This window comes from Clarias gariepinus, chromosome 9 (assembly GCF_024256425.1).
Source record: "Clarias gariepinus isolate MV-2021 ecotype Netherlands chromosome 9, CGAR_prim_01v2, whole genome shotgun sequence".
NCBI lineage: Eukaryota > Metazoa > Chordata > Actinopteri > Siluriformes > Clariidae > Clarias > Clarias gariepinus.
Window position 1 is genome coordinate 3,586,647 of NC_071108.1, and position 25,724 is coordinate 3,612,370.

At 40.8% G+C, this 25,724-nt stretch overlaps 1 protein-coding gene across 2 annotated transcripts in view; it reads right to left on the reverse strand.

Annotated features, from left to right (window-relative positions):
- rfx2 (regulatory factor X, 2 (influences HLA class II expression)) overlaps positions 1 to 23,803 on the reverse strand; it is a 41,850-nt gene extending 18,047 nt beyond the window's left edge. For both annotated transcript variants that reach the window (XM_053504316.1, XM_053504315.1), the window contains exons 1-2: positions 23,558 to 23,803; positions 2,331 to 2,467 (exon numbers count right to left, since the gene is read on the reverse strand). In XM_053504316.1, the coding sequence (XP_053360291.1) occupies positions 2,331 to 2,435 (105 nt within the window). In that variant the 5' untranslated portion in view covers positions 2,436 to 2,467; positions 23,558 to 23,803. The remainder of the gene's footprint in view (positions 1 to 2,330; positions 2,468 to 23,557) is intronic.
- Between the last annotated feature and the right edge of the window lie 1,921 nt (positions 23,804 to 25,724).

Below are 25,724 nucleotides of genomic sequence, written 5' to 3' on the forward strand. Positions count from 1 at the left end.
CTCCAGCTGGTGACACTAACTAATGGTTTATTCTCCGACAGCAGGTTAGATGGACGTTTCCTTCACTCAGTCAGCGCTATATGCAGCACAATGCATTTCTGTCCTTTAGCCGGACACGTGGCCGAGTGCTGAGTCGCGTGATTTACCTCCTCAGTAGGTAGCCGAGCCTTAGAGGAAACGACTGACTGAATATGATAAAACGTTATAACTTGGAATAATATTACAAACCCGTGTTGGAAAAACAGAGTGATTTTCACTGCTAACCTGTCTCCGTCTTGCCCTCAGACACGCCCTTTTCCCCCCTCCCTTTTCGATGAAGATCGTTTGTTTCGCGGTTTGTTTTTCCTCATCTTTCTCTTTTTTCCCGATAGACTAATCAAGGCTTCTATTTATACTCTCCATCATCTCCTAGTGGGTTTATGAAGTCTCTAATTAACCGGACCAGAATCCTGAGCTGTCAGTTATCTCTGCTTGGTGAGGAAGCTCCACCTGTTTGTCTTGTCTTTTTATTTTCTTTTTCTCCCTCACCAGTCACGGGTCCTATTCTTCTAAAAATGGATTTGAAAGCCTGGCACGGTCTAAAGAAATGCTTTTAAATAACCACATACGGCGAGTACATACAGTAAAACACAAAACACTATTCGAATGAGTCATATCTTTAGGACATTGTTATTTTGATTTATACAACATTTCGAACGATCTGATTGGACGAACGGCATTCTATGAGCAGTGATAATATACAGTAACAGCACTGAGACGTTTAACTATATCCCAGGTGTTCTACAATCGTTAATTACACTACCTATGTGTCTCAGCGTGAGTAGGAGTAGGTCTGTATGGTCTGCAGTACTGAGGAGAGACAAGCTGCCTGACAAAACCCACATTCACAACCAAGTCACAGAGGAACTTTCAGCAGCAACGCACATCTGATAACGTTATGTCGTCTTGAACAACACAAGTTGATTCTTTTAATAATCTTGATTCTCCTTAATAATCGTTTTTCTCTCCTCTGAATCGTCTGGTTTATTTAAGGCCGTGCTACATCCAGAAATATAGTGCATTCTTGCTTTACTGTATAGTTACTGTAATAATAAGTAATTATAGTGATTATTGAAAAATAATAAAAGATTTTGGCGTAAGATGAGCAATAGAACACGTGAAGATGTTTTTTTTTTAATTTCTGTCCCGTGTTTGTGACATCACCACGTTAAAACTACTGAACGGATTTCAGTGGGCTTTTCGCAGGTGTATTTGGCCGAGCTTGAGGTAACAGTCTTAGTTTGATCGAAGTCGGCCTACGGGAAGAGAAAACGTGCCAAAATGGGGAAAATTTTAATAAAAGATAGTGTACGTTCATTACCACAGACGGCGCTGGACATATTCTAAACTTGCTAAAAACTGAAAGAATAAGAAATCATAAAAAATAACAAATATAAATAAAAATCAGCCTTGAAAAAAAAAAAAAAAAAAAAAAGTTCATCTCAAAGTTTAACAGAAGGCGCTGTACATGTTTTAATACGCGCGAGTGTGCAATTGAAATCTATTAACAAATTCGATCTCACACCTGCCTTTCATGATGCCACACAAAATTTATTTGCGTGCGATGAAATTTTAAAATGTACTGGTCAGCTAAAGTACGTCTGTGGATTTGCGATAACCAAACAATTCCAAAATTCCACGTTGACGAAGTCGCAGGCACAGCTAATATTATTATTATTATTATTAATAATAAATAATGTTCATTTATTTGTTTCTCATCTACAACACTTATCCTGTATACAGTGTTGCGGGGGGGGGCCTGGAGCCTCTCCCAGGAGACTTATGGTACAAGGCGGGGTACATTCTGGACAGGGTGTGTATGCAGGCACAATAACACACTACGGGCAATTCTGCACCTAATGCAGACTAATCTGCATGTTTTTAAAAAATGGAGGAAACCGGAGTACCGGAGGAAACCCATCAAACACGCGGAGAACATGTAAACTTTTTACACACACACACACACACACACACACACACACCCCCACCCACCCACCCACCCACCCACCCCTGAGGGGGGGGGGAACTGAACACCTGACCCTGGAGGTGGCACATTGATTGGTTTCTTATGTAGTTTCACCAGCTTGACTGTAGTGTTAATCCCTGCGTCATTCATTCCCAGGTGGTGATGTCACAGCTATTTTTTTTTAAATCTTGTGACCACATTACTGGAACACTGAATGGATATTTTCACTTTCGGACCGATATCTATTACATATTCACGTGGCTTCTTCTCTAAAGTTCTTTATGACTAGTGTCATGTGTTGGAAAGTTTGTGTGCGTGTTTGTACCTGTTGCGAGGGAGGTACGGGCTGCACGACGGGCGCCTGGGCCGAAGTGGCCGTCTGTAGCGCCACTGTGGACGCTGCCTCCGAGCCACCCTCTGAATTCTGCATGATGTTCTCTCTCTCTCTCTCTCCTTCACTCTCTATAAATACAGACACAAAGATCGATAGTGTGAGAGAGAGAAAAAAAATAGAGAGAGAAAAAAAGAGAGAGAGATGCGAGTAGCGGTATACCCAGAAAGATGAGGATAAGAGCGGACTACTGAATGACGAGACACTGGTGTTTGTGCCAACTGGTTCCACAAAGGGCCTTTTCAGAGGGCATTCAGACTGGGCAAGGCATAAGAGACACAGAGAGAGACGGAGAAAAAGTGAGACAGAGAGAGAGACAGACACAGAGAGAGAGAGAGAGAGAGAGAGAGAGAGAGAGAGAGAGAGAGAGAGAGAGAGACAGCCCCAGGAGCCTTTCACCTCTGAACCTTACTGTGGCTCTGTGAATAAAAGCTACATTAACAGTCTAATCACAGCCGAGCACGGAGTTCGGGCAGGAGATCAACTACTGTGTGTGTGTGTGTGTGTGTGTGTGTGTGTGTGTGTGTGTGTGTGTGTGTGTGTGTGTAAAAGAGAGAGAGAAAAGTTAAGGCCATGGCAGTTTAAAGAGGAACAGAGGGACAAAAACAGAATGATATTAATGGTGTGTTTATAGGAGTGTGTGTGTGTGTGTGTGTGTGTGTGTGTGTGTGTGTGTGTGTGTGTGTGTGTGTGTGTGTATATAGAGTGAGTGAGACCTTTTGGAAAGAACTGTGTATGATGAATTTTAAGGGTGGAATTCTTAAAACCTCTAACACAAAAACACACACACACACACGTCAGTGTTCTGATGAGCTCCAGCGTTTGTTTCGAGTGCGAATCTGTCTCCAGGGGATCCAATAATCCAGCTGATATGAGGAAATTCCTCAATGCTTTGTAAACGTTTGCTGGTCGCCATGGTGAGGGAACCATGGCAACCACCCGAACTCTGGACACCTCCCTCCCCCCACACCCACCCCTCCCTCCTTCCTCTCAGCCCAGTTCTTTTTACAGCTTTAGCTCTGGAACTTAGTAAGAGAAAGAGACACCGATAGTGTATGTATGTGCATGTGTGTGTGCGTGCGTGCGTGCGTGCGTGCGTGCGTATTTAAAAAAAAAAAAAAAAAAAAAAAGAGAGAGAAAGGGTTCAAAAAAGAAGAAATACAGAGAAAAAACATAAAGAGATTAAAAAAGAGGGCGAGGTAGAGAGAAGTGAGAGTGCACATGAAAAAGGGACAGAGGAAAGAGAGAGAGAAAAAAACAGCAAGATAAAGAGGCACAGAGAGAGAGAGGGAAAAAGAGAGGAAAAAAAACAGATGGATAAGAGAAACCGAGAGCGAGAGAACCGAATGAGTGTGTGTGTTAGAGAGAGAGACCCACAAACATATGGAGAGAAACTGTGAGCTCAAGGAGGTCAACAGATATACTGTACAGTGAGACAGGAAGAGAGAGAGAGGAGAGAGAGAGAAACAAAAAATTATTGTAAGAGCAAGTAATAAGTCATTTATATGAGAGAGTGTGGAAAGCAGTGAGACAAGACAAAGGAAAAGAGATGAGCAAAAGGAGAAAATTGTGGGATCAATAGGTGCGTGTGTATATTATCATATATACACACACACACACAGTATAGTTAGCCAAAGGAAAAAAGAGGGTGAGACGGAGTAAGAGAGAATTGATGTCTTTTCAGCATGTGTAATTTAACACTCAATAAACCTACCTAAAGAATAAATATGATCTTTTACTTTTTCACTTTATTAATATTTTTACCTGCGGCAATCCCCCCTCCCCCCGTACACGCTGATTCTCAGGGTTACTTGTGTAAAGCCGTACAAGTCCGCTCGGGCCAATGAAGTGTTAGAAATGAACGACAGATGGAGGGAGAGGTCTCTCTCTGACAAGGCTTGCTCGCCTTTCCGATGAGACCGAAGCCTCTAATCCGTCGAAATACGGGTGCGGATATCCTGTTCCGCTCGCACCCGGAGCATGGCCTCGACATCTCTCAGACCGGACACCAGGAGGAACCTGACGCCCTGTGAGGAACAGAGCTCAGAGCAGGAGAGAAAAGGAGTTTTGATTGACAGCCTGTTTTAAGATCAGTGCTTAAGACAGGAGTACAAGGCGGGGCAGCAGGGTGAAGATTTATACTCGGGAATATTTCGCTCGGGACTCTTCTGATAATTAGTGTCTAATATTAGAGTCTGAATGGACAAAAAGCTGCAAAAAAAAGGGAGTTGCCCCTGGTGATGAACAACAGTACGACCTAAACAATAAAGCACTTGCTCTGGACAAAAATAAAAAACGCGATTAGATTTCACTAAATGTGTAAACACCAAAGCCTTGCTGTCTCCGGGCTCGTCCTTACTAACCCCCCCAAATGGCGTGACGTTTGGACAGAGACTCACAGCTCGACAGGGTTATTTTCGTCCCCGAGCCCCTCGACGACCACACGCCCTGGCGCCCTCTCTGAGGGATGTTTGTCTGCGAGAGGGCAAAACAAGCATGCAACAGGTGATGAGTTCGACTCCACTCTTCTCCACATCTTCAAAATGCTCAGTTATTAATAAAAATAATACCTCAGATTGTGACTGGTGTTTATTTAGGACATTACTAGCAGCCTGAATGAATTCACAGACAAAGTTATTTGATTTCATCTACCTCGAGCCGTTCAGTGTTTCCTGCATCGCACTGCACAGAGCGGAAACGCAGAGGAGGAGCGAGCCGAGGAAGTTTGGTGCGGCGTTTAACCTCGCTTCTGAGTCTTTAAAAGGTTACTGAGAAAAGAAGGAAATCAGGGCAGAGGAGAAAGAGAAAGAGAGAGAGAGGAGAAGAAAGGAATATAAAAGGAATATTATAGACCTGCTATAGAAAAAGGGATAGAAGAGACGAGTTCTAGGAATTAGAAGAGAAGAGGAATAAAAAAAGACAACACCTAAGAGAAAGAAGTGACAAGAAACGATGAAAAAAGGCGAGATCAAAAGGTCAAAGCTTATAGGATGCAAAAATAGAACAGATAAAAAAAAACATGAGAATTTAACAGGATGCAAGACTATAAAAGAAGGAAAAAGCAAAAAAAAAAAAAAACAAGCAAGACAAAAGGAGAAGAAAAAGAGAAACAGAATAATAAAACAAGAGATGAGAAAAGAATAGAAATGAAAGAGACAAGGAAAAAAACAAAAAGCGACAAGAAATTATGAGACAGAGCATAAAAGAAAAGATGCAAAAAAGGATGAGAAAAAGAGATGAAGATATATAAAAAAATTAAAACATGAGAAAAGGAAAAGAAGAATAGAAAAGAAATGAAGGAGGAAGAGGAGAAAAAAATGAGAAGAAAAGACCAAGATTTATGAAGAGAAAAGAAGGGAGGAAAAGGAAAGGAGAGAGAAAAAAAGTGAAGATAAACAGAAGAAAAAGAAATAAATAAGCAAACAATAGAAGAAAAGCAAAGAGGAGAATCGAAGAACAGAACAGAAGAGAAGAGACGAAGAAGAGAAGGTGCTACTTCTGCCCTAAAGTGCTTGAGGAACAGAGGGACTTTTTTACTGGCGCCCTTCAGACGGTGCTTTTGTCCTAAGGGAGCTCCCGAGCAGAACTTTAATTAAGTGTGAGCGAGCGTGTGAAGGGCGCAGGGCTGGAGGTCCGGGACGCTCGGTCTCTGTGCGGGCGTCTCGCCCAGGTTAAAAGCCACATTAAATTCCCCACCAGCTGCTCGGGACAGAATAAAAGCCGCGGGCAGCGGGGGGCCGAGCTCGTCTGGGATGCGGGACGGAAAGGGGTGCGGCTGTAACGGTCGGACCTAGTTACAGTACACACACACACACACACACGAGAGCGCGAGAGTCAACCCGATGCTGTTCCCCTCTGAACGTGAGGGGAGACAGGAGAAAAGATCCTCTTACGTCATGCTCGTCAGCTCATCTGAAACGACCAGGTGTTAAAGGAGAACGATGAGGAATTAAATCACATCATTAATATCATTATTGTTATTTTTTTACTCCCAGTCACATGCTTTCCTTTCTTCACTCACTTGTTAAAGTTCCTGCACACTCTGTTAAAGCACTTTTCTTTTAAAACAGATTTAAAAAAAAAAAAAAAAGGTGTTACGCATATAAAGTTGTTACTCGTAGGATCATGGTTAAAGGGGCGTCTGTCGCTTGTTATTAAAGGGAAGCTAAGTTAAAGAGGGGAAAAAAAAAAAAAAAAAAAAAAACCACATGCAGATGTTCAATTAAGCGCAGGAGCCCACGGTCTTGGCTCTTGTTTGCGCTCCGGCCCACATTGTTTGCAGAGCAACAACCGTTGCCAGTAGCAACACAGTCCACTCCCGTTTCCAGGAGCCTGTTGCTAGGCGACCGGCAGAATACTTCCCAAACCAAACAATGCTGTCCCCAGAGCGAGCCGTCTATCTCACATTAACCAGAAACTTACAACAATAAATACGTAACCTATTCATTTCAGCCTCTCAGGCATAAAGGGGGGAAGGAGGGGTAATTACTCGGGTGTTATTGGAGGTGGGGGGTTGAGTGGGGTATGGGGGATTGGTGAGCAGCGAAGCTCCAATTTTGTGTGTATGTATATATATATATATCTCCTCTACTATTATTTGTAGTTACGTTCAGGACCCCAGAGCAAAAACTGAAAACAAAAATAAAATAAAAGTAATCACGGAAAAGCTGGAGAAAAGGAAAGAGTGGAGGGGGGGGGGGAGCTTGTATTACACCTCTGTGCTCCAAAATCAACAACTCTTTGAAACGATGACTTTTCCAAACTGCTGGGTGTGTGCGCTGATAATCGACTAAACACCACACGCTGATACTCAACATACACACGCTCACAGAACACACACACACCTTAAACGGCTGCATGAGCAGCGACACAGAGTACCGTCATTGTCAGTGCACTCTCCAGGGCACTTCCTCATTGATTTACTTCATGAAGAGGAACAGTTGAGTAATTTCAAATCCCCTCCTTTCCAATAAATTGACCCTTCTGATGCGGTGACTTTTTTGTCCGGGTAGCGTAGTTAACTTATTATTTTGGGGTAAGTTTTACAGTTATTACTGTTTTTATGAGACATTACTGTAAGAAATGTTGGAGATCTGACAGCTGTTATAACAAAGCTCCAAATTATTTTAAACTATATTTTCCTGAAACTTAAAAAAAAAGAAAGAAAAAAACTGTGCACTCGTTATTTTGCACCCGGATATTCTCACAACGTAGCTGGTTTCTGGGTGAACAGGTTCGCATGGTAACGTGTACATGTTTGGTTAATATTAGATTAGCATTATTTATCTTGGCGATAGAAGTCCTGAGCGGTCCCCCAAAGATGAATCTTTCAGCCGGCCCTCGTTGCAAAACTTTTAAAATTTGTGGGTTAAGTAATTACATATTAAAAAAGAACAACATCTGTATGCATCTGTATAAAAGTAAAAATGCCTTGAAGGATGGGCGTGAGGGATAGGGACGAACCGCGCACCAGTGTAAGAGCGAACGTGTCCACGTTTCATCTTTTTCATGATTTTATCCAAACTTCTGTTATTCAATATACACTTGTGTGAAGGCATACGGCTGTACACACACAAATGAAAGCAAATTAAGACTTGATATCTACAGCGGAGGTTTGTGAGTCTGTCTCATTCATTTATGGCTAATGCAATGAGAACTATATAGCGACCAGACTGTAAGAAGAGGAGAAAAAAAGAGCACAAAAAAAACAAAAAAAAAAAAAGAAACTGATGAAGAAAGAAAAAGGACGACCAGGAGATGAGAAAAGAATTTGAAATTAGAAAAGATGAGACATAATGAGAAGAAAGAGACAGGAACAACATTTTTTTTTATTTTTTTTAAAGAGAGAAATAAAAAAATAAAGAGAAAAGTTGGGGAGAGAACTGGAGAAAAAAAAGCAGCATAATGGAAAGAAAAGAAAAGAAGAGAAGAAGGAAAAAGAAGAAAATCTGCAAACTCAGGCTGATCTCCTCCTCATCCTACCTCCTCACTCCATCCATCACTACGGCAGCCCGCTGTCGCCATGGAGACCGTTTGTTCACACTTACAACTCTCTGCTTCCCCAGAGCCCCTTCCCCACATCGAACACACACACAAACACACACACAGTAAATCTTTCCAGATTTCCACCCCCAGCCTGGCGCTGGAAAGAGAAAAGTGTTTTGCAGCACTTTGAAGCGCAGCTGTGAGGAGGAAGCCTGTGTCCTCCACATAAACTCTTTCATGTGGACGTTTCGGCGAGGACACGCTCCTGTCCCTGTTCCACTTTTCTGTCCACCCTGTCATCCCCCCCCCCCCTTGCCAATTTTAGTAATGGCAAAATGGGGCATCTCTGGCCCTCTGCTCTCAGAACACCTCGTTGCCTGTAGTGATAAAACAACAGAGAAGGAAGGGGGAGGGAAAGGAAAGGAAAGCGTTAAGACTACTGATTAGAGGGTATTGGGTTCAAACCCCAGCACCACCAAGTTGTCACTGTAGGCTCCTTGATCAAGATGTATAACATTATAAAAATGCAAGTCACTCTGGATAAGGGCGCCTCCAAAAATTGCCTAAATGTAAATCGAGTGTGGTGGTTCCAGCAGGGAACCCCAAACTTCCCTTTACCCAGCTAACTCTGGTCACAGAGGGATTCAGAGATCCCAAGCCATGTGGAGATCTAATCTCTCGACCTGGTCTTTGGTCTGCCCCTGTGGCCTCCTTCTAACTGCACGTGCCTAGAACAGCTCCCTAGGCAGACGTCCTGATCGACACCTCGGTTCTACAAGGACTGAGCTTCTCATCCTATCTCTAAGAGGATAGCCATCTACCCTTCTGAGAAAATCCGCTTGCATTCGGCAGGAACAAAGATTGACTGGTACATCGAGAGCTTTGACTTTTGGCTCCAATACTTCGGCCAAGCTAACGCTCAAATGTCCCATCACTCGTAAACAAGACCCCAAGATACTTATACTACTTCACTTTAAGGAAGACCTTTTTTTAAACTTATAAGATATACCAATAGATTTCAGAAATACTGTGGAACCAACAACCATGGCATTGTCCAAGTCGCTAAAATCACAAACTTTTCCTATTCTTTTGTGAACATGTAGAACTGTAGACCTTTTTTCATTCATTCATTCATTCCATCTTCTATAGCACTCATCCTCTATACAGGGTCGCAGGGGGTCCTGGAGCCTACCCCAGGAGACTTGGGGTACAAGGCAGGGTACACAATCGTGGACAGGGTGCCAATCCACCACATTGCACAATACTAGGTCACCAGCTAACCTACTCTGCACCCGGAGGAAACACACCAAGCACGGGGAGAGAACATGCAAACTCCATGCACACGGACCCTGAGGCGGGATACGAACCGCTGACCCAGGAGGTGTAAGGCCACAGTGTTAACCAACTGTAGACCTTTTTTTACTATAATTATATCGTCACAAACTTGAACCTTGCCTGCTGATTCACACGAATAAACATGGCAACATGTTGCTAGCAACAACTTTGAAGCATTTTTTTCCCTCTCTCCCGCCCTCCCACTCGTCCTTCTTCTTAGTGTTATATCTTCTTCAAAAATTCCAGCAGCAAAAAAGAGACACGCAGGCCGAATGACACTGAATCACACAGACACAAGAAAAAAACTTCTGTGAGGTGTTCCCTTCAAGAAAATCTATAACCCCCCCACAACTTCTCTGATGGATCGTGTTCAGAAGCTACATTCCATGCTCAGATAGCCGAGTGTGCTAATGAGAGCTTTCCTACTGCACACACTAAGCCAAAAAAAGCTTGGAGCCAGAGACATGCACGTCATCTTTCACTCGGTTTCGCAGGCGACCCGTGCCAGCTCGGCGTCAACAAATTTAATTCATGGCATGCAAATAAAATAAATAATAAAAAATAAAAGCAGGCCTACGTCCAATCCCTGGGGAGCGCCTTGCACAACAACAGTCAGTGGAAAACTAACATACTTGACCAGTGTCTCACCTCGTCAGACTAGGAGTGTTTTTTTGTTTACTCGAATACTGTATACGAATGTTGAAATGGTCCCTGTTCTTACATAACAGTAGTGACTGTTTCATTAAATGTACCTGCCTTTAACAGGTGTGGACACTCTTTTGCGAAATTCTGGGCATGTGAGTTTGGAGGTCTTAACACAGGGATGTTCTTGATGGTAATTATACGATTAACTTTAGAGAAAACAAACACATACACGTGCTTCTTTAGCATGGACGCGGCAGACGTATACAGAGTTTACTACATTGGAATTTTTCTTTTTTTGTGGAACTGAAATGGACTTCACTGGGACTATACACTGCATATCTTTGGACTACGGGAGAAAACCGGAGGACCTGGAGGAAACCCACTATGCAGAAGAAGAACATGCAAGCTCCATGCACACAAACCAGAGACTAAATTTAAACCTGAAGAAAAATTGTCTATTTTTTAAAAAAGATTGTCTGAATAATGTCTTGTCCTTTATAATCCTTTAGGTTTTGCTTAGGTTTGTTTTCCAACAAACTCTTCCAGGAACAGATTGCGTGTCACATTAACTACACACAACTCGACCGCACTCGACTAATTATTTGACTTCTGATTTCCGGCTATTATTTTACGACAAAGGGGTGAATACTTTTGCAATCACAAATTGTTAAAAAATAATTTAAATTAAACATATAAATTTTCCTCCAATTCCAATAAACAGGAGTTAGTACCAGGTTGTTACTTTACAACATCTGGAAAGGTTTAAGGGGCACAATGTGTTTGTGCTCTAGGGATCACAGTGCGGTTTCACATGAACAATTGATTCGTACCTTACACTAGCCCCTAGCCCCCCCCCCCCCCCCCAGGCCAGCACCAAGCTGTATGCTTTTTTTTTTTTATTAGTATTTTTATTCTTCGTACTCAGGTACACGTATTTACACTCTCCGATACAGCAGGTGGCAGTGTGCACCTACTTGAACTGAGAGCCGACATTAAACACAAGAAAAAGAAGAGAACGAGGAAGTTAATCTTCATGCTATGCCTAATATGTAAAGAAAAAGAATGACATATCTCATGCCTTCTTACTTGGGTAGGGAGTTCAGTGAATGATATTGGCGAGTGCTGAGATTTCAAGCGCTCGACGGCGCTGATAATGATCTACTTTCGTGTTCAGGTACGACTGGCTTCCATATTTGATTTTGTGCCCAACTACATTCTACTCCAGAGCCTGGAACGATTTATTTTGATGAGTGAGAAAACAACCAGTATACCTCAGAGTCAACCACTCTCTAGAAACAATCCGGATGCTGCTGATGTAAAAAAACGCCCTCTGAGAATGCCTTCCACCAATCCAAGGTGATCCACATGAGTTTTTTTTTTTTTTAAATGAGGAGTGAAATAAGTTACTGTAACAACGGTAAAACTGTACATGTATTGTGGACCAGCTGGAACACACTTCCAGCGCTGGAGAGACCCATAAAGTCGTAGCATGACTCGCTGTTAAAATCTTGAAAGCTGGGAATTTCTCTGGAACGTGCTGGGCAAGAAGCATGACAACATTATTTACAGCCGTTTCCATGGTGACCATGCGTGTCAACCCAGAGAGGAGAGGAGGGGGGGAAAAAATCCCAGACTGGTTTCCCTCCTCCTCATACATGCAAACTACAAAAGCACCAGAGGTTATAAGGCTTTTAACATTTTTGATTTACTTCTATTACAGCTTACAAACATTTCTCATTTCTTTATACATTTAATACATACAGGAAAACAATTATAGCTGGAATGTTGGAACAGAACATTTCCTCTACGTTACGTTTTTTTTTTATTGATATGACGTGTCCTATAAGGACAGTTCATAGAAACAAAGGTGATGTACGTCTGAACACGTACGTATCTGATAAGCCAGCGTGATATTAAGATAAAAGGGGCGTCTGCCTTTTTTCAATTGATAGGACGGATTTAAGTAAACAGAGCTGATTGTTGATTATGTGTTTGATGTTCACTCTCACCTCTCGGATATAACATACTGCTCGTGTTTGTGATATAACTATCCAGAATAACTAATGAATTGCTGTTTTTGTTTTTATGCATTAGCAATCAAAAGATAAAATAAATAAAATAAATAAAGACACGCCACCTGTTACACAACCTACAAGCAATCAAAGCCAAGGGATGATATCTTTACTGTGTGTGCAAAAGATACCCTAATGCTGTCTCTTATCAATACACTTATCATGTAGGAATGATAATGAGCAATAACATTGTTTAGGAGATACGACTGATGATGGGTGTGGACAACTTTAAAAAAACGAAAAAAAAAAAAGGTACAAACTAAATTAAAAATAAATCTAAAGAAAGTGAAGCTCTGAAGCTAAAACCCTTCAAAGGAAATCTCTCGTGTTTACCTCGCTCTCGTGCTAGACGTTGGTAAGATCAATCTGCGATTTATATGAGAACGTTCGACAACGTACAAGTTTCACCCTGCTGTGATGACAGCCTTGCCCTGTGTCTAAAGCCTGTTCTTCTGACGCGGTCTTCACCTACAATAGCGTCATAACAATTGGTGTGGAGCGGGAGTCGCTCGGGGTGCGAATCAACAAGAGGCACTTCCCCATCTATTCAGACTCTGGATGTGGCCTGAATGGGCATTCATAGGCGAAGGAGACGAATCTGCAAAACACATGGCCCTCGAGGGCTGAGGATAAATGCACAGGATGTCGGTATGGGCGGAGGAAAGCGCTTTCTGCATTAGTCCGGGTGCTTAATGCAGGAACTGGAAGGAGTGAACTAGTGACCTCGGGCCTATGGTGTGATGAGGTTACCGTATTCCATGCGTCGCTCGGACACATTAACGACACCGAGGTCTTTAAAAGGAGTGAAGCGGAAAGCAAAAAAAAAAAAAAAAAAAAAGAGAATAAAAAATTTAATATTCCTGCGGTGACGTTTAATATCAATCAAGAGGAACTTTAACTCGCTGAAAGTGATCATCTTAAACTGAAGTGTTTATAAAAAAATATGACTAACTGCGGAGATATGATTAACTGCAGTTATTTCAGAAAAAAAGTAGGCACTCTGACAAGCTCTTGAACATAATTCGTTCATTTAAACGGTCAATGGAAGTAAAGTCTCACTCGGCAGAATGAAAATGCCCAGAACACGCGCTCAGAGTTAAGCAGCTAATTCCCTCTTTGGTCAGGTTAGTACACCAAGTTTAACAAATATTAACTGTTTGTTTGCAAATGCATGGATTGTTGCACTGTTGCACTTTCAGCCTCCTAACAACTGCAAATCACTCCCTGCTACATCTATCTGATATCACACATATTAGGACGGGTTCCCTGTCGAGTCTGGTTCCTCTCAAGGTATTTCTTATCTCGGGGAGGTTTTCCTCAGCTTGCTCATCGGGAACAAATGTAATTTGTTTTTTTATACACATTTCCTTAGACTTTTAAAACTCATTTCCTTACATGTCATTTTTTTTTATTCTGTAAAGTTGCTTTGTGACAAAGACTACTGTTAAAAGCACCGTAGAAATGAAACTGAATCTATTAAAAATTGTGTTTAATTCATAAATTTTTTAAGGTTTTTTGCCAGCTATGCGGCGCTTTTCCCCTCAGCGTTATAGTAGTTTCCACATTGGCGTATTGTTTACACAAGATATACTTGATGTTTTAAGACTTTGGAAAATAACATGGTGTAACTTATGCCAACACGTATTTACCTAGAATAACATGTTTTATTATACTTATCCTGTTACACAGTTTATTATAAAAGACTGACACACTTTCAGTCCTTCTATACATCCTGTGTACATGACCAAAATTCTTGCTTTTGTTCTAGCACCTATAAACGCCATTCGTTCATTTACTGTCTTTTTTCACCTTTGAATTACACTGCAGGTTTTGAGGCTGTTCTAAGACTCCATTTAAAAAGATTCCAGATTAAAAAATGTTTTAAACTGCCTCCAGAAAACCTTCCACCATAAAAATAAACTCTTTTTACTCTTAAATATTGTGAAACAGAGTTAAACCTATGAATTGTTTGAGCTGCAAGGTTTTTTTTAGGGGGCACTTAACCAATTAAAATAAAAAAAAAATTTTAAAGTGCGAATACAAATCTGGAGAATAATTCAACAATTAAAAAATTAAAAATCATGCAGAATTCTCTCATAGAACGGAGACAAAATCGTGAATAGCTTATTATCCAGACAATAGGTTAGATCTTTCCAAAGCATTTATTTAATTAATTAATTAAATACAGGTAGTCCCCCGGCTTACGAACATTCAAGTCACGAATTTCCGCAGATACAAATGGACCGCGGTTCTACTTCTGAATTAATCGCAGAAGTAGCCCACATGTATCACACAAAAAAGATAAACACTGCAGTGCACCAAATACCAATATTTACAATTATATACAATATTTTCAGTGTGTAAGCTAATGTATAAAATGTCCGGTAAATTGTACATGTGCGTGTGAGGGTGTGGGAGAAATGAGTCAGCTTCACCGGTTTCAATAAATCAGATGATAGAAAATTTCTGTTCTGTAAAGCTGTCCTGATAGTGAATAATCCTAATTTCGGAAAATCCTGAACAAAACACAATTCAGTCCAATACAATGGAAAACAGCTCAGAGACAAAATGGTGTCCGGGATTCCCCTCACAATTTAAAGGTGCAGAGACAACACTGTGTCATTTCCTTAAACACGGTTACGTTTTATGGCCACATGATGGCAGAAAGGGGAAAGGGGACAGAGATTCAGTCAAGTGGATCGGGTATGCTTTATATCATGTACTCATGTCTAAGGCATATAAAACTTACGTCGTCGGACTTAAGAACAAATCAGACCTATGAATGTGCTCTCGGAACAGAACTCGTGCGCAAGTAGGGGACGACATGTAAAACAGCACCTCCAAGCTGCCACTTCAGGGGGCGATGTATTTTGGCCGACACTGCGTTCTGACTCCAGCTTCCTGACTGGGATATGCGGGTGAAGAAAAAAAAAAAATTATAATTAAAAATAAACTGCTGTGCGGTACATGTGACTAATAATTTAATCTTAAATGTTTGGGTTTTTTTGCATTTGTGTAAGGGAGGTGTCTATACAGTCAAAACACTGAAATGAGAGAGAGAGAAAGACTATTGTCATGCAAATCTAAGGCCCTTGGTGTGCTGGTAGTGGCAGGAAATTTAATTACCTGTTGTGTAGCTATGATACAAACAAGGTGGAATGTAAAGAACGCGCTGATGAGGGGAGGTTGCAGTCAGGGTGAGTCTGTACGGGAAAAACATTTTCCTTCCCTGGCATGTTTTTACCTGTTGCTGAAGCATGTTTAAAGCTCGTCATGAGAGGGAGAGAGAGAGAGAGAGAGAGAGAGAGAGAGGTGAATCACGGCTGGATCCCACTTACAAGGCCACAAGCGAGGATTGATTCATATCAGCCCACAAACCTACAGGTGTTTAATGTATTATGGGCGACTGAAACTATAAATCAGCACCTCGCCTCGTCCTCTCCCTCAGTCTCGGTGTCTGAGCTAAGAGCAGCCGTTTTCACAGTCCCACCTCAAACAAGCTCCTGATAACACACGTTTGAAGTGGCAGTTTTTTTGTTTTTTTTTTCACACCAATATCCAGAGACATCCTAATAGTGCAGCTAGATGCAAATGCGTTCTATGATATACCGTATGTATTCTTTTACATTTATAACGTTCGATCACAGCAACACTGGATTCTGATTGGTCAGAAACTGTTGACATACGAACGCCTCTTTTTTTTTATCATCAGCTCAGAAGGTAAACATTAGCCATGTAAACACTTGATCTGATCGTTTTTCCCTCACCCTCTTTTTTTCTGGAATACACATATTGTTCCTGCACATTTTTGCCACACGTGGGGGTTACATTACACAATATGATGAGTTTCTAGGAAGGAATTCTGCTTCCTCTGTGAGAACAAACAGCTCTCTCTCAATCCTGTCTTCACTTCAGACTTGACTTTGGCTGAGGAAGGAGCACCGATTGGCTCATCGGTTAACACGTAGTAAAGCACTGAACCGATTGTAGACAAGACTGAACTCTTGTAACACTGGAGGGATTCATTAAAAAAAAAAAAAAAAAAAAAAAAGAAGATGGGAAGGCCTAACTCAACCTTAAATCCGAGGAGAGAAACTGGTGCCACTTGAACCACGACGTGTATTAAAAAAATAAGAATTTTTATTAAATGCTTGGAAAAAAACTATTTCAGTGTCCATGTAAACGGTTCGGTCAGAATCTCTAATCGGAAAAAGTGCAATTCAATAAAAATTATATATATATATATATATATATACACACACATACACACACGTTTTACTTTTCACAGATTGTGCGTGATTATTTTGGAGAAATATTGTTTATGTAAACATTCAGTACATATTGAGCAAAAGTGCCAAGAGTTGACACTAGAGCTCCAAAGAAAGTCCCAAAGTGAATAGACTCAACAGCAAGGAAATACTTCGGCAGACAGCGGTAAGCCAGCTGAGGACGAGTGGTGTTACAGACTGGGCTAAATACAGCCAAAGTGAACACGCATACATACATGTCATCAAGAGCCATATCAGGCGCGCTCTCTCACACACATATATATGTATGTGTACACCTTGGGAACTCGGTGCAGCTGTCAGTCCGAGATCTGAGCTCTGTTCAAAATCCGCCACGGTGTAGGGTTACAGTCGACCCCGATGACGACGCCACAATCACAGAGCTGTGGTCAAATACAGCTGAACCCCGCACCTGTAGATGGTGACGCCTTGGACGGTTAAGCAGATTTAATCGGTTTGTTAAGCATCTGCTTACTTCTACTTCCTGTCAGATTTTACTGATGCTGGCTCAGAAAATCAGATATACAACATCTTAAAGCAAACAAACAAAAACATGAATAAGTGTAGGAAGACTTGTAAAATGTATGCATAATCAAAGTCTTCCTACACTAAAGGTCGTGTGCTTGAACCCCTTCACTGCCAGACCTTTAGACCCATTGTATCCTACTTCACCTTATCCAGCCAATTTACATATTTTATACTGTGTAAGATATTACATACCGAGATACAACAAAAACATACATTATACATGTCATGCCACATGTTTTACAGTAGTATGTTATCACTGTACATGTCATCTAATACTTTTTTTTTTTTTTTTTTTTTAAACACTCGTTGTTGAGCAAAGCAAACCACAAGACCGGACCAAAACAAGCCGAGGCTTCCAGTAAATAAATGTACAAATTGAGAGAGCACGACTGCTAATGATTTTGCGAGCAGGTGAGACTGAAAGTTCGAGGTTACACCCTCGTTATTTCGATGTTATCGTTCCGCGTACCGCGCGCTGGCTAAATGAGCCGCTCGAAATTCTTCGGCAGGGAGTTTTTATATTCGGCGAGCGGCGATAAGAAATACCACGGTGCTGAACGACGTATCAAAAATTTTGATTCAGGGTGGATTAAAGGAGATGAAAGTGCTCAGCCTTGGGATTACGGGAATAAAAGATGGATCCGGCTTCTGCACGACAGATTCGCCCTCTCTGCCGTCTCACCACATATACCTTTGCCCTCTGACCTGCCTGTGCATGCCACGGCTCCACGTGCCTGGCAGAAGGAAAAAGGATAACTGCTTTTAAAAATAAAAGGGGAAAAAAAAAAAAAAAAAAAAAAACAGCTCTAAAAACTGGAGGCCAAAGGCCTGAGGGCAGCCCCGGTCTTTCCGTTACTCAGCCTGTATTTGTGTATCGAGTTGCCATGTAAACACGGCAGCTGTTCTGCTTCGGCTGGCGTGCACTTTCGTTCCCGTTCCTTTCTTTTCTTTCGCGCTGGGCGTGTGGGACGGAATTAACAAGACTGATTCAGACTCCGCAGCCTGATTCAGAAACTTTGTCAAAACAAGTGAGCAAATGATTCTGAGCTCGCCCGAGGCTTTGACTCTAATCTCTTCTTTAAATACACGAATAATTAGCGACCTAAAATTATCCGCATGCCGATGTGGCATCTATCAGATTTATTTTCTTAGTGATTTAAAAAAAAAAAAAAACGCTATTTAAATGATGGTACAATTAACAAGAGGAAATGAATTACAAATTGAGTATTGACAGGTTACGGACTGAAGACCGTCTAAAAACAAAAACGATCACAACACAGGCCTGAACTTCATCAGATGTCATCACATGTCACTGCTTGTTTCCCAGCACCTCCTTTTCTAACTAGAAAATTATGGAAAACCTTCTCTTCCAAATAGGACAAGAGTACAAACAAATGATCAGAGTAGTCAATTAAAATTAATGACCAAATTAGTTGCCGTTTAGGTGCTCTGACTTGTAGGCATTACTGCCTACCGGAGTAAAGTGAAAAACGGTGTGATGGCAAAACTCTCACACCACAAAACATCCAAAACATGTGGGAGGGGTTTTGCTTTTCACCCCAAAAAAAAAAAAGAAAAAAAAAAAAAAAAAAAGGGTAAACTGCAACATTCAAAAAGCTGACCGTGTCTGGCAGGGGGGCGTGGCATGGGGGGCTAATAGTAAGCGCTCTGGATGATGGCTTCTTGTCTCGGCGAGTTGGCTCTCTAGCCGTTTGAAATGTCTCAGTTGTTTCATCATGCAGATAAAAAAAAATATATATTAAAAAAAGATTTCATGACTTGTCAACCAATCAGAGCATACACTCATACTGCAATGAAATTCATTAAAAACCTTATTTTTTAAAGAAGTATTGATTTTTATTGTCATTTTAAGCACATAAATCTTAATCTAGCCACAAAAGAGCCACTGAGTAATTACATGATTCATAACCAAATAGTAGATCATTAGTTTTAATAATAAGAAAGATCAGGACAATCATTAGCTGCAGCTGTAAACAGGACAAAGTTTTTCTGACTCAACAGCTGCTATGACGAAACATTTGTAACATCTCAGTGGTGGAGTCTTGTTTAGGATGACCCCGCTGCATCCAAAATATGATTTGTATTTTTTTTTTTAATAAAAAAAAGGGGAAAAAAAAAGAGAGACTTCAGGCTGAACATGATGTGAACAATATAAAGGAGACTGAAGCTGATCCGGAGGGCTCATAGTGGCCAAAAACAAACTTTAATTACACAGTTTGTTTCTCTTTTATTTAAAGTTTCTCTTATCTGGAGGGATAAATGTACTTTCTGTAAATACACAACGGTTTCAATAATAAGAAACCTAACACACGTACTTTCATGCCAGATATACAGCGATATTAACTTTCCAATCACCGAAAACACTTTGAGATGCTTTCCTAGGAAAATATTCAACTTCAGCGCTGTACACCGGTGACCCCACTTCGTCACACTACTCCATCACTGATTATTCTCCTCTAGGAGTCATGTTTAATCCCTTACATCATCGATAAACGATTAACTCTGTTCAGACTCCAGGAACCCTCAGACCGGGACACGGATTTGAAAAATGATGTAACGTCCGAAGTGGAGTCTCATTCCACCCTTTAACTGGACGCGAGTTTGGCTAGGATGAGAGTGTCTGACCCAATCAATAATTAACTCTGACTCCATGAATCATTCAGTCCCTAACGTGAACTGGGGGAGGGGCGAGATGGCCGATCCTGCCTGGAAGGAGACCTGTGACAACATTAGCCGGGCTCCGTGTCACACGTCAGGGGAGACTCGTTTAGAGTCGAGAGTAAGTTTTCTGCTTCAGCGATCCAGAAATCACCGACGCACCTGACACACACACGAAGAAACTTGTCCTCAGTCAGCTCCCTCGGCCCTAGAGAGTGATCGCTCTGACAGCCGGAGCCTCTCGTTAATGAGTGGATCAGAGCTGTCCTAACGTGATTAGTGGCCCAGAGGAGAGAGTCGGGCCGAGAGAGAGCGGGAGGACCACAGCGTCTCATTAGCCTGACTCCCTCTCTCTCTCTTTCCCTCTCAGCACGGCAATTACCCTCATTATCGGTACGGCTTTCAGAGGCACGGCTGCTCGCTGATAAAGAGGGATCAATAGCGAGGCAGAGGCGACATCTGGCCCGTGAGCCATTGTCACAAGCAGCGCTCATTAAGGCGCTTTCCGCCGCTCAGGTGTAACATGAGCAGCACACAAAAAAAAAAAAAAAAAAAAAAGACAGGGCTCGGATGAGTGGGCTCGAACCGCTGTCACGGATGTGGACGCCCAACAGGTTTCCCCGCGAGCCTGTCAGATCTGCGCGCGAAGCATAATGCGTAATTTAATCTGCACTGGCATCGCTGCTTGGAGTCAAAGATGATTATCTCGGAAGAAAACGTCATCAGCAGTGCAATAATGGTGGTTCTTATAATAAACTTATGCGTCCTTTACATACAAGAGGGTCGACGTTAAAGTTTTATAGCGTGTTAACTCCACAGCTCTTTATCTTGATCACGTTCTCAGAGCGGACTGAAATTTGGAAGTCCCCCCAATTTTTATTTTATTTTTTAACTCGTCAAGAGAGCAGAATTATGTAACCTTGTCTGGATGTCCAGAATAAGGACACACTTGTCTTAAAGCAGCCCTCGCAAGGGAGTTGAGTTAATCATTGGAGGAAAGCAGAGTGCTGTCTAAAAAGGGAACAAAAAAAAAAAAAAAAAAACTTGCCGAGCTAAGCAATTATGTTTTGCAGGGAATGTCAAGAAAGAAAGTGGAAGTATTTTGAGCTGCTGATATCCTGTTCATTTACTTGTTTAAAAAAAAAATATATATATATATATATAATAAACTTTACTTTAATCCTGTACAGTAAATCCCTGACTTATGAACATTCGAGTTACGAATTTTCATACAAACAGCTGTCCAGATGGTAAACAATCCTAATTTTAGAAAATCTTAGTCTAAAACAGCTCAGAGAATAAATGGTGTCCGTTTAATCATGCAGTAAACACCATGTTGCTTTTTCTTTGTGAGAAAGAAGAAAAAAAGTTGCCATTGACACAAAACGACAACTTTTTCTTAATTTTGTTGTTCCGCACAAACACATGCATGTTTAATGTCCACTATTTAAACTGCAGCAACTATAACACACTCTTTCATAACCTTGATTGATTACCAAGTACTCGAAACACAGAGTACCGAATGTGTCCCTGTTCTCACGCTTACTCTTGCACACAGACATTGAGCACACTCCCAGATAAAACTAAAATAATATAATGGAAAAGAAAATCATTGCTGTCCCCGGTTCATGCAGGCTCTCGTGAAACTGTGATGCGTTAAGAATTGTAATACACTGCGTGTCATATTTTCTTGTATTGAGAAAAGACGAAGAATGATTATAGGCACAGGAAATATTACATTAAACTGTGTTTACAGTTCATTATGGGAAACTGATTTCAATCGGTGAGCCGTGAAAAAAGTAAATCAAGGAGGCTGGCGCACAAACTTTGCTTAAAAAAAAAATCCTCCAATTTTTTAAGTAAAAAAACAACAACAACCTGGGTTTAGTAACATAAGACAACCCTGATAGAGTACTGGTTCAGTACACCCCTGGAGGAAGATGTACTTCAGATGGCACAACAACCAAAATGGTCTGGGTTTTAATAGGAGGTGCTTAAAACGATTTCATTCTCAAAAATCGTGCCAAAATCTGGCATCAGGAAATACATCAAGCGGTAATGTGTTGATTTTTAACATACATACTGTACATGCATCCCCGACTAGAATATTGCACATTTATTATTATAATATATTGCATTTAAGGATTATCCTCTCTCATTCACACACATGAGACAGGAAGAAACAAACAGTATGAGTAAAAACCAGTCAGTGTTATATGAAGCAGATCTTTTAGTAACCGAAATAGGATCGATCTTGATACTTGGAATCGGATCAGTACACCTCTAGATGAGGGTATACATCCATTCCTCTGAGATCAAACATGAAGTGTTGATTTGGGTTAACACACTACAGTAACTCACTGTCAGATTTTCAAACCGATTTGATAAAATCAAGACAGCACCCGAAGCAAAAGACCAGCAGAAAAAGGTTTGAGCTTGAAAGCCGCCAAAAAAAAAAAAAAAAAAAAAAAAAAAAAGAGGTCCAGTCCTTCTTAACAGATCACTCTGGCTGTAAGACAACCTGTTGCTTCTGGGAAACACTTCAGCTTTCTTTTCTTTTTTTTTCCCCCTCCTTCTGTCTTCAGCTTTACTGCAAAGTCGCTCTGGAACCCTGACCATAATCAAATCTCTCAAAAACACAGAAATATTTAACCGTGACAGGGTTTTACCATATGTTTATGCATGTATTGTTACAAATATAGATAGATCAATAGATGGCTGGATGAAGATAGATAAAATTGAGCACTGGAACAGAAAATAGCTGTTCATTTTAACAGAACAAACACATACAACCTAAGCAGATGTGTTAAAGCAGCACACAATCTTGAAGTTAAGCACTTTATCTAATCTTTCAACCGCATCTCGGTGCAAATATGAACCTCAGGATGATCAGAGTGACATTTAGAAACATTCCCCCTCAGTCATCCTGTGCTTAAAAACCCCACAAAATGATCAGAAAGCTGAAACCTGCCCCCTCCTCTTCTCCTTCACATCAGTCTCAGCTTTAAAACAACCTGTTGCGCCGGGAAACACTTCAGCGTGTCTGTTTTCTCCCCTGCACATTTACTACCGTTGAAAATCATCATATTAATCCAGGAAGTGTATAAGACGTACAGAAAGCAGGTCATACATCGTAAGTTAAGTGTTTAAGTGTGTAAGTGTTTAAGTTAAGGAGTCATTATAGCAAAAAAAAAAAAAAATGAAAAGAAAGAAAATGAAACAAGCATAATGCAAACATTAAAAGTGCACCAATGCCCCGATTTAAAGAGACAGGACATGATTAATCATATGTTCTAGTGATATAATCGTGTCCAGGCTCTGGTTAGGATTCAGGTTTAGTTTAATGCTAGTTTAAACTAGCTGCTCGGCTAACGAGAGGAGCCACCGCCGGCTAGCACGGAACCTGCTAGCTTAGACAAGTTAAAACAAGGACCAACAACAACACAACAAGTTTGGGAAAATGTTAAATATATACATATATACACACACACTCCGAGAGAGCAAGAAGAGAAATAAGGGGAAACCGTATTCGACTCGGACACATACAGAGCGCTCGTGTTAAGTTAGTGAAAACAAGCTAACTTGGCTAATTAGCTAACTAGTTCAGATTTCGACAAGAACCAAGATTCACCTCGTGTGTTCCGCAGCTTTCCTGACGTTTTCTTGTTTCTTTTTCTTCACCCACACTTACATACACACACACTCTCTTTCACACACACTTTCCAGCTCCGATTCCAGTTTCCGCTGCTGCTGCTGCTGTTGCTCTCCGCCGCTGTTGGTAAGAAACGGTCTCCACGACTACAGTCGCTATGGTGCGCGAGCGCGGGGGGTCTCGAGGCAACTGTTGCTAGCCTGTCTCGCGCGCCCTTACGTCAGGGAGCTTTTAGTACTAGGGAAAGAGGAGAGGGGGCGTGGCCCAAACGCACCACAAGACCACGCCCCTTCTCTCTCCCTTCACTGTAACACCCGATTGATCATGGTTTCCCGCTACGGCGCGCGCTCGAAGTCTCGCGCCGCCATTATTAACCATTTTGGCGCGCCCGGATTGTTTCTGTTTTAATGACGTAGCTTTCATGACATTACCTCAGGACAAGTATATGCCTGTATACACACACACACACACACACATATATGTGTGTGTGTGTGTGTATACATATATATATATATATATATATATATATCTGTGTGTGTGTGTATACACATATATATATATATATATATATATATATATATATATATGCGTGTGTGTGTAACATTTAATACATTGTAATATTTTTATAATTGTCTGAACTCCAACCCTTTTTATTAATCACCCAGTACCTTTTACTGTAGTTTTTCAGTTTTATAGCTGTGTGTGTGTGTGTGTGCATGCGCACGTGTGTGTTAGAGGGAATAAAAATCCTTTAACTGTAAAGATATTTAAAGATTTACATCAATTTGTGCCTCAAGAATGTTTAACCTATATATATATATATATATATATATATATATATATATATATATATATGCCTTAAGATATAGAGGTTCTGCTGAAACACAAATCCAACTACAGCGAAACCTCTGCAAACAAACTTAATTCGTTCTAAAGGCAAAACTTTGTATTGCAATACAAATTTTTCCATGAGAGATTTTGCACGAAATTTGGCACATGGAGACATTGTGGCATACAAGTGAACGGACCGAACGCTGGCTAAGTTGTGCGTTCTGTACATCCGCAAGCCGTTCAAAACTTGTCCGCTTCAGTGGAAAGCCAAGTGAAGGGAGTTTACATATTTTTAGATTTAGAACAAGATTTAGAGAAGACATAGCACCATGGGTTCCAAGAATGTTAGCAAGAACGGTAGCAAAAAGAAAAGGGAGCCGCTTTCAGTTTCGTTTCAGTTTTAATTTAATTAATTGTTTTCATCGGCAAAAGTATGATTATAGTTTTGGAAATTGGTAATATTGGTAATATTTTTCAGTGGCTGGAACGAATTATCTGCATTTACATTATTTTCTATAAGAAAATGCATTTCGCAATACAAATTTTCACCTTAAGAACTCGCCTCCAAAACGGATTAAATTCGTATGCCAAGGTAATGTAATGTAAATGCAGATAATCCATTCCAGCCACCCAAAAATATTACTATGACTACCAATATAACAATAACACATGAAGAAATTATGTAGCTTTTGAACGCATGGGTTGACACTTTTGAAACACTGACTGGAAAAAAAAATCGTCAAATTCGTAAACTCGCCTTACTTGGCTTTCGACTTTATTAAGAAGCAAGACAGCTATTAGTCCTGAACTTTCCACTAACATAACACATTTGAGGGCTTATTTGCTCATTTGTTTGTTTTAGCAAGCACATTGCTAAACTATAGCATAAAAAAAATTGAAATTCAAGGGCAAAATTTTTATTTCAGTCTATTTTATACACTCCACTTTTACCACCATTAGCAACTTGACAACTTTTTGTCATTTGGCATGAAACAATTGCCAAGTTGTATCTGGATCGGATGGTCTGCTGTGGCGACCCCCTTACAGGTGTAGCCAAATGACCAACAACAACAACAACCATTATCTTTGATTAATAGCACACAATGTGTTGGCCAGTTCTTGTGTGAAAATGATTCCTCATGCTCCCAAAAGCACTTTTTCACAATTTGAGTCCTGGGGTATACCTATGCCATAGGGGAAGAAAAACTACATAGATTTAATAAACTGATCATTTAATACATTTAGGACATCAGCGGACTTTTTTTTATTGCCACTTAATTTAAGTTTATTTATTTATTCTTTATTTATATGTATT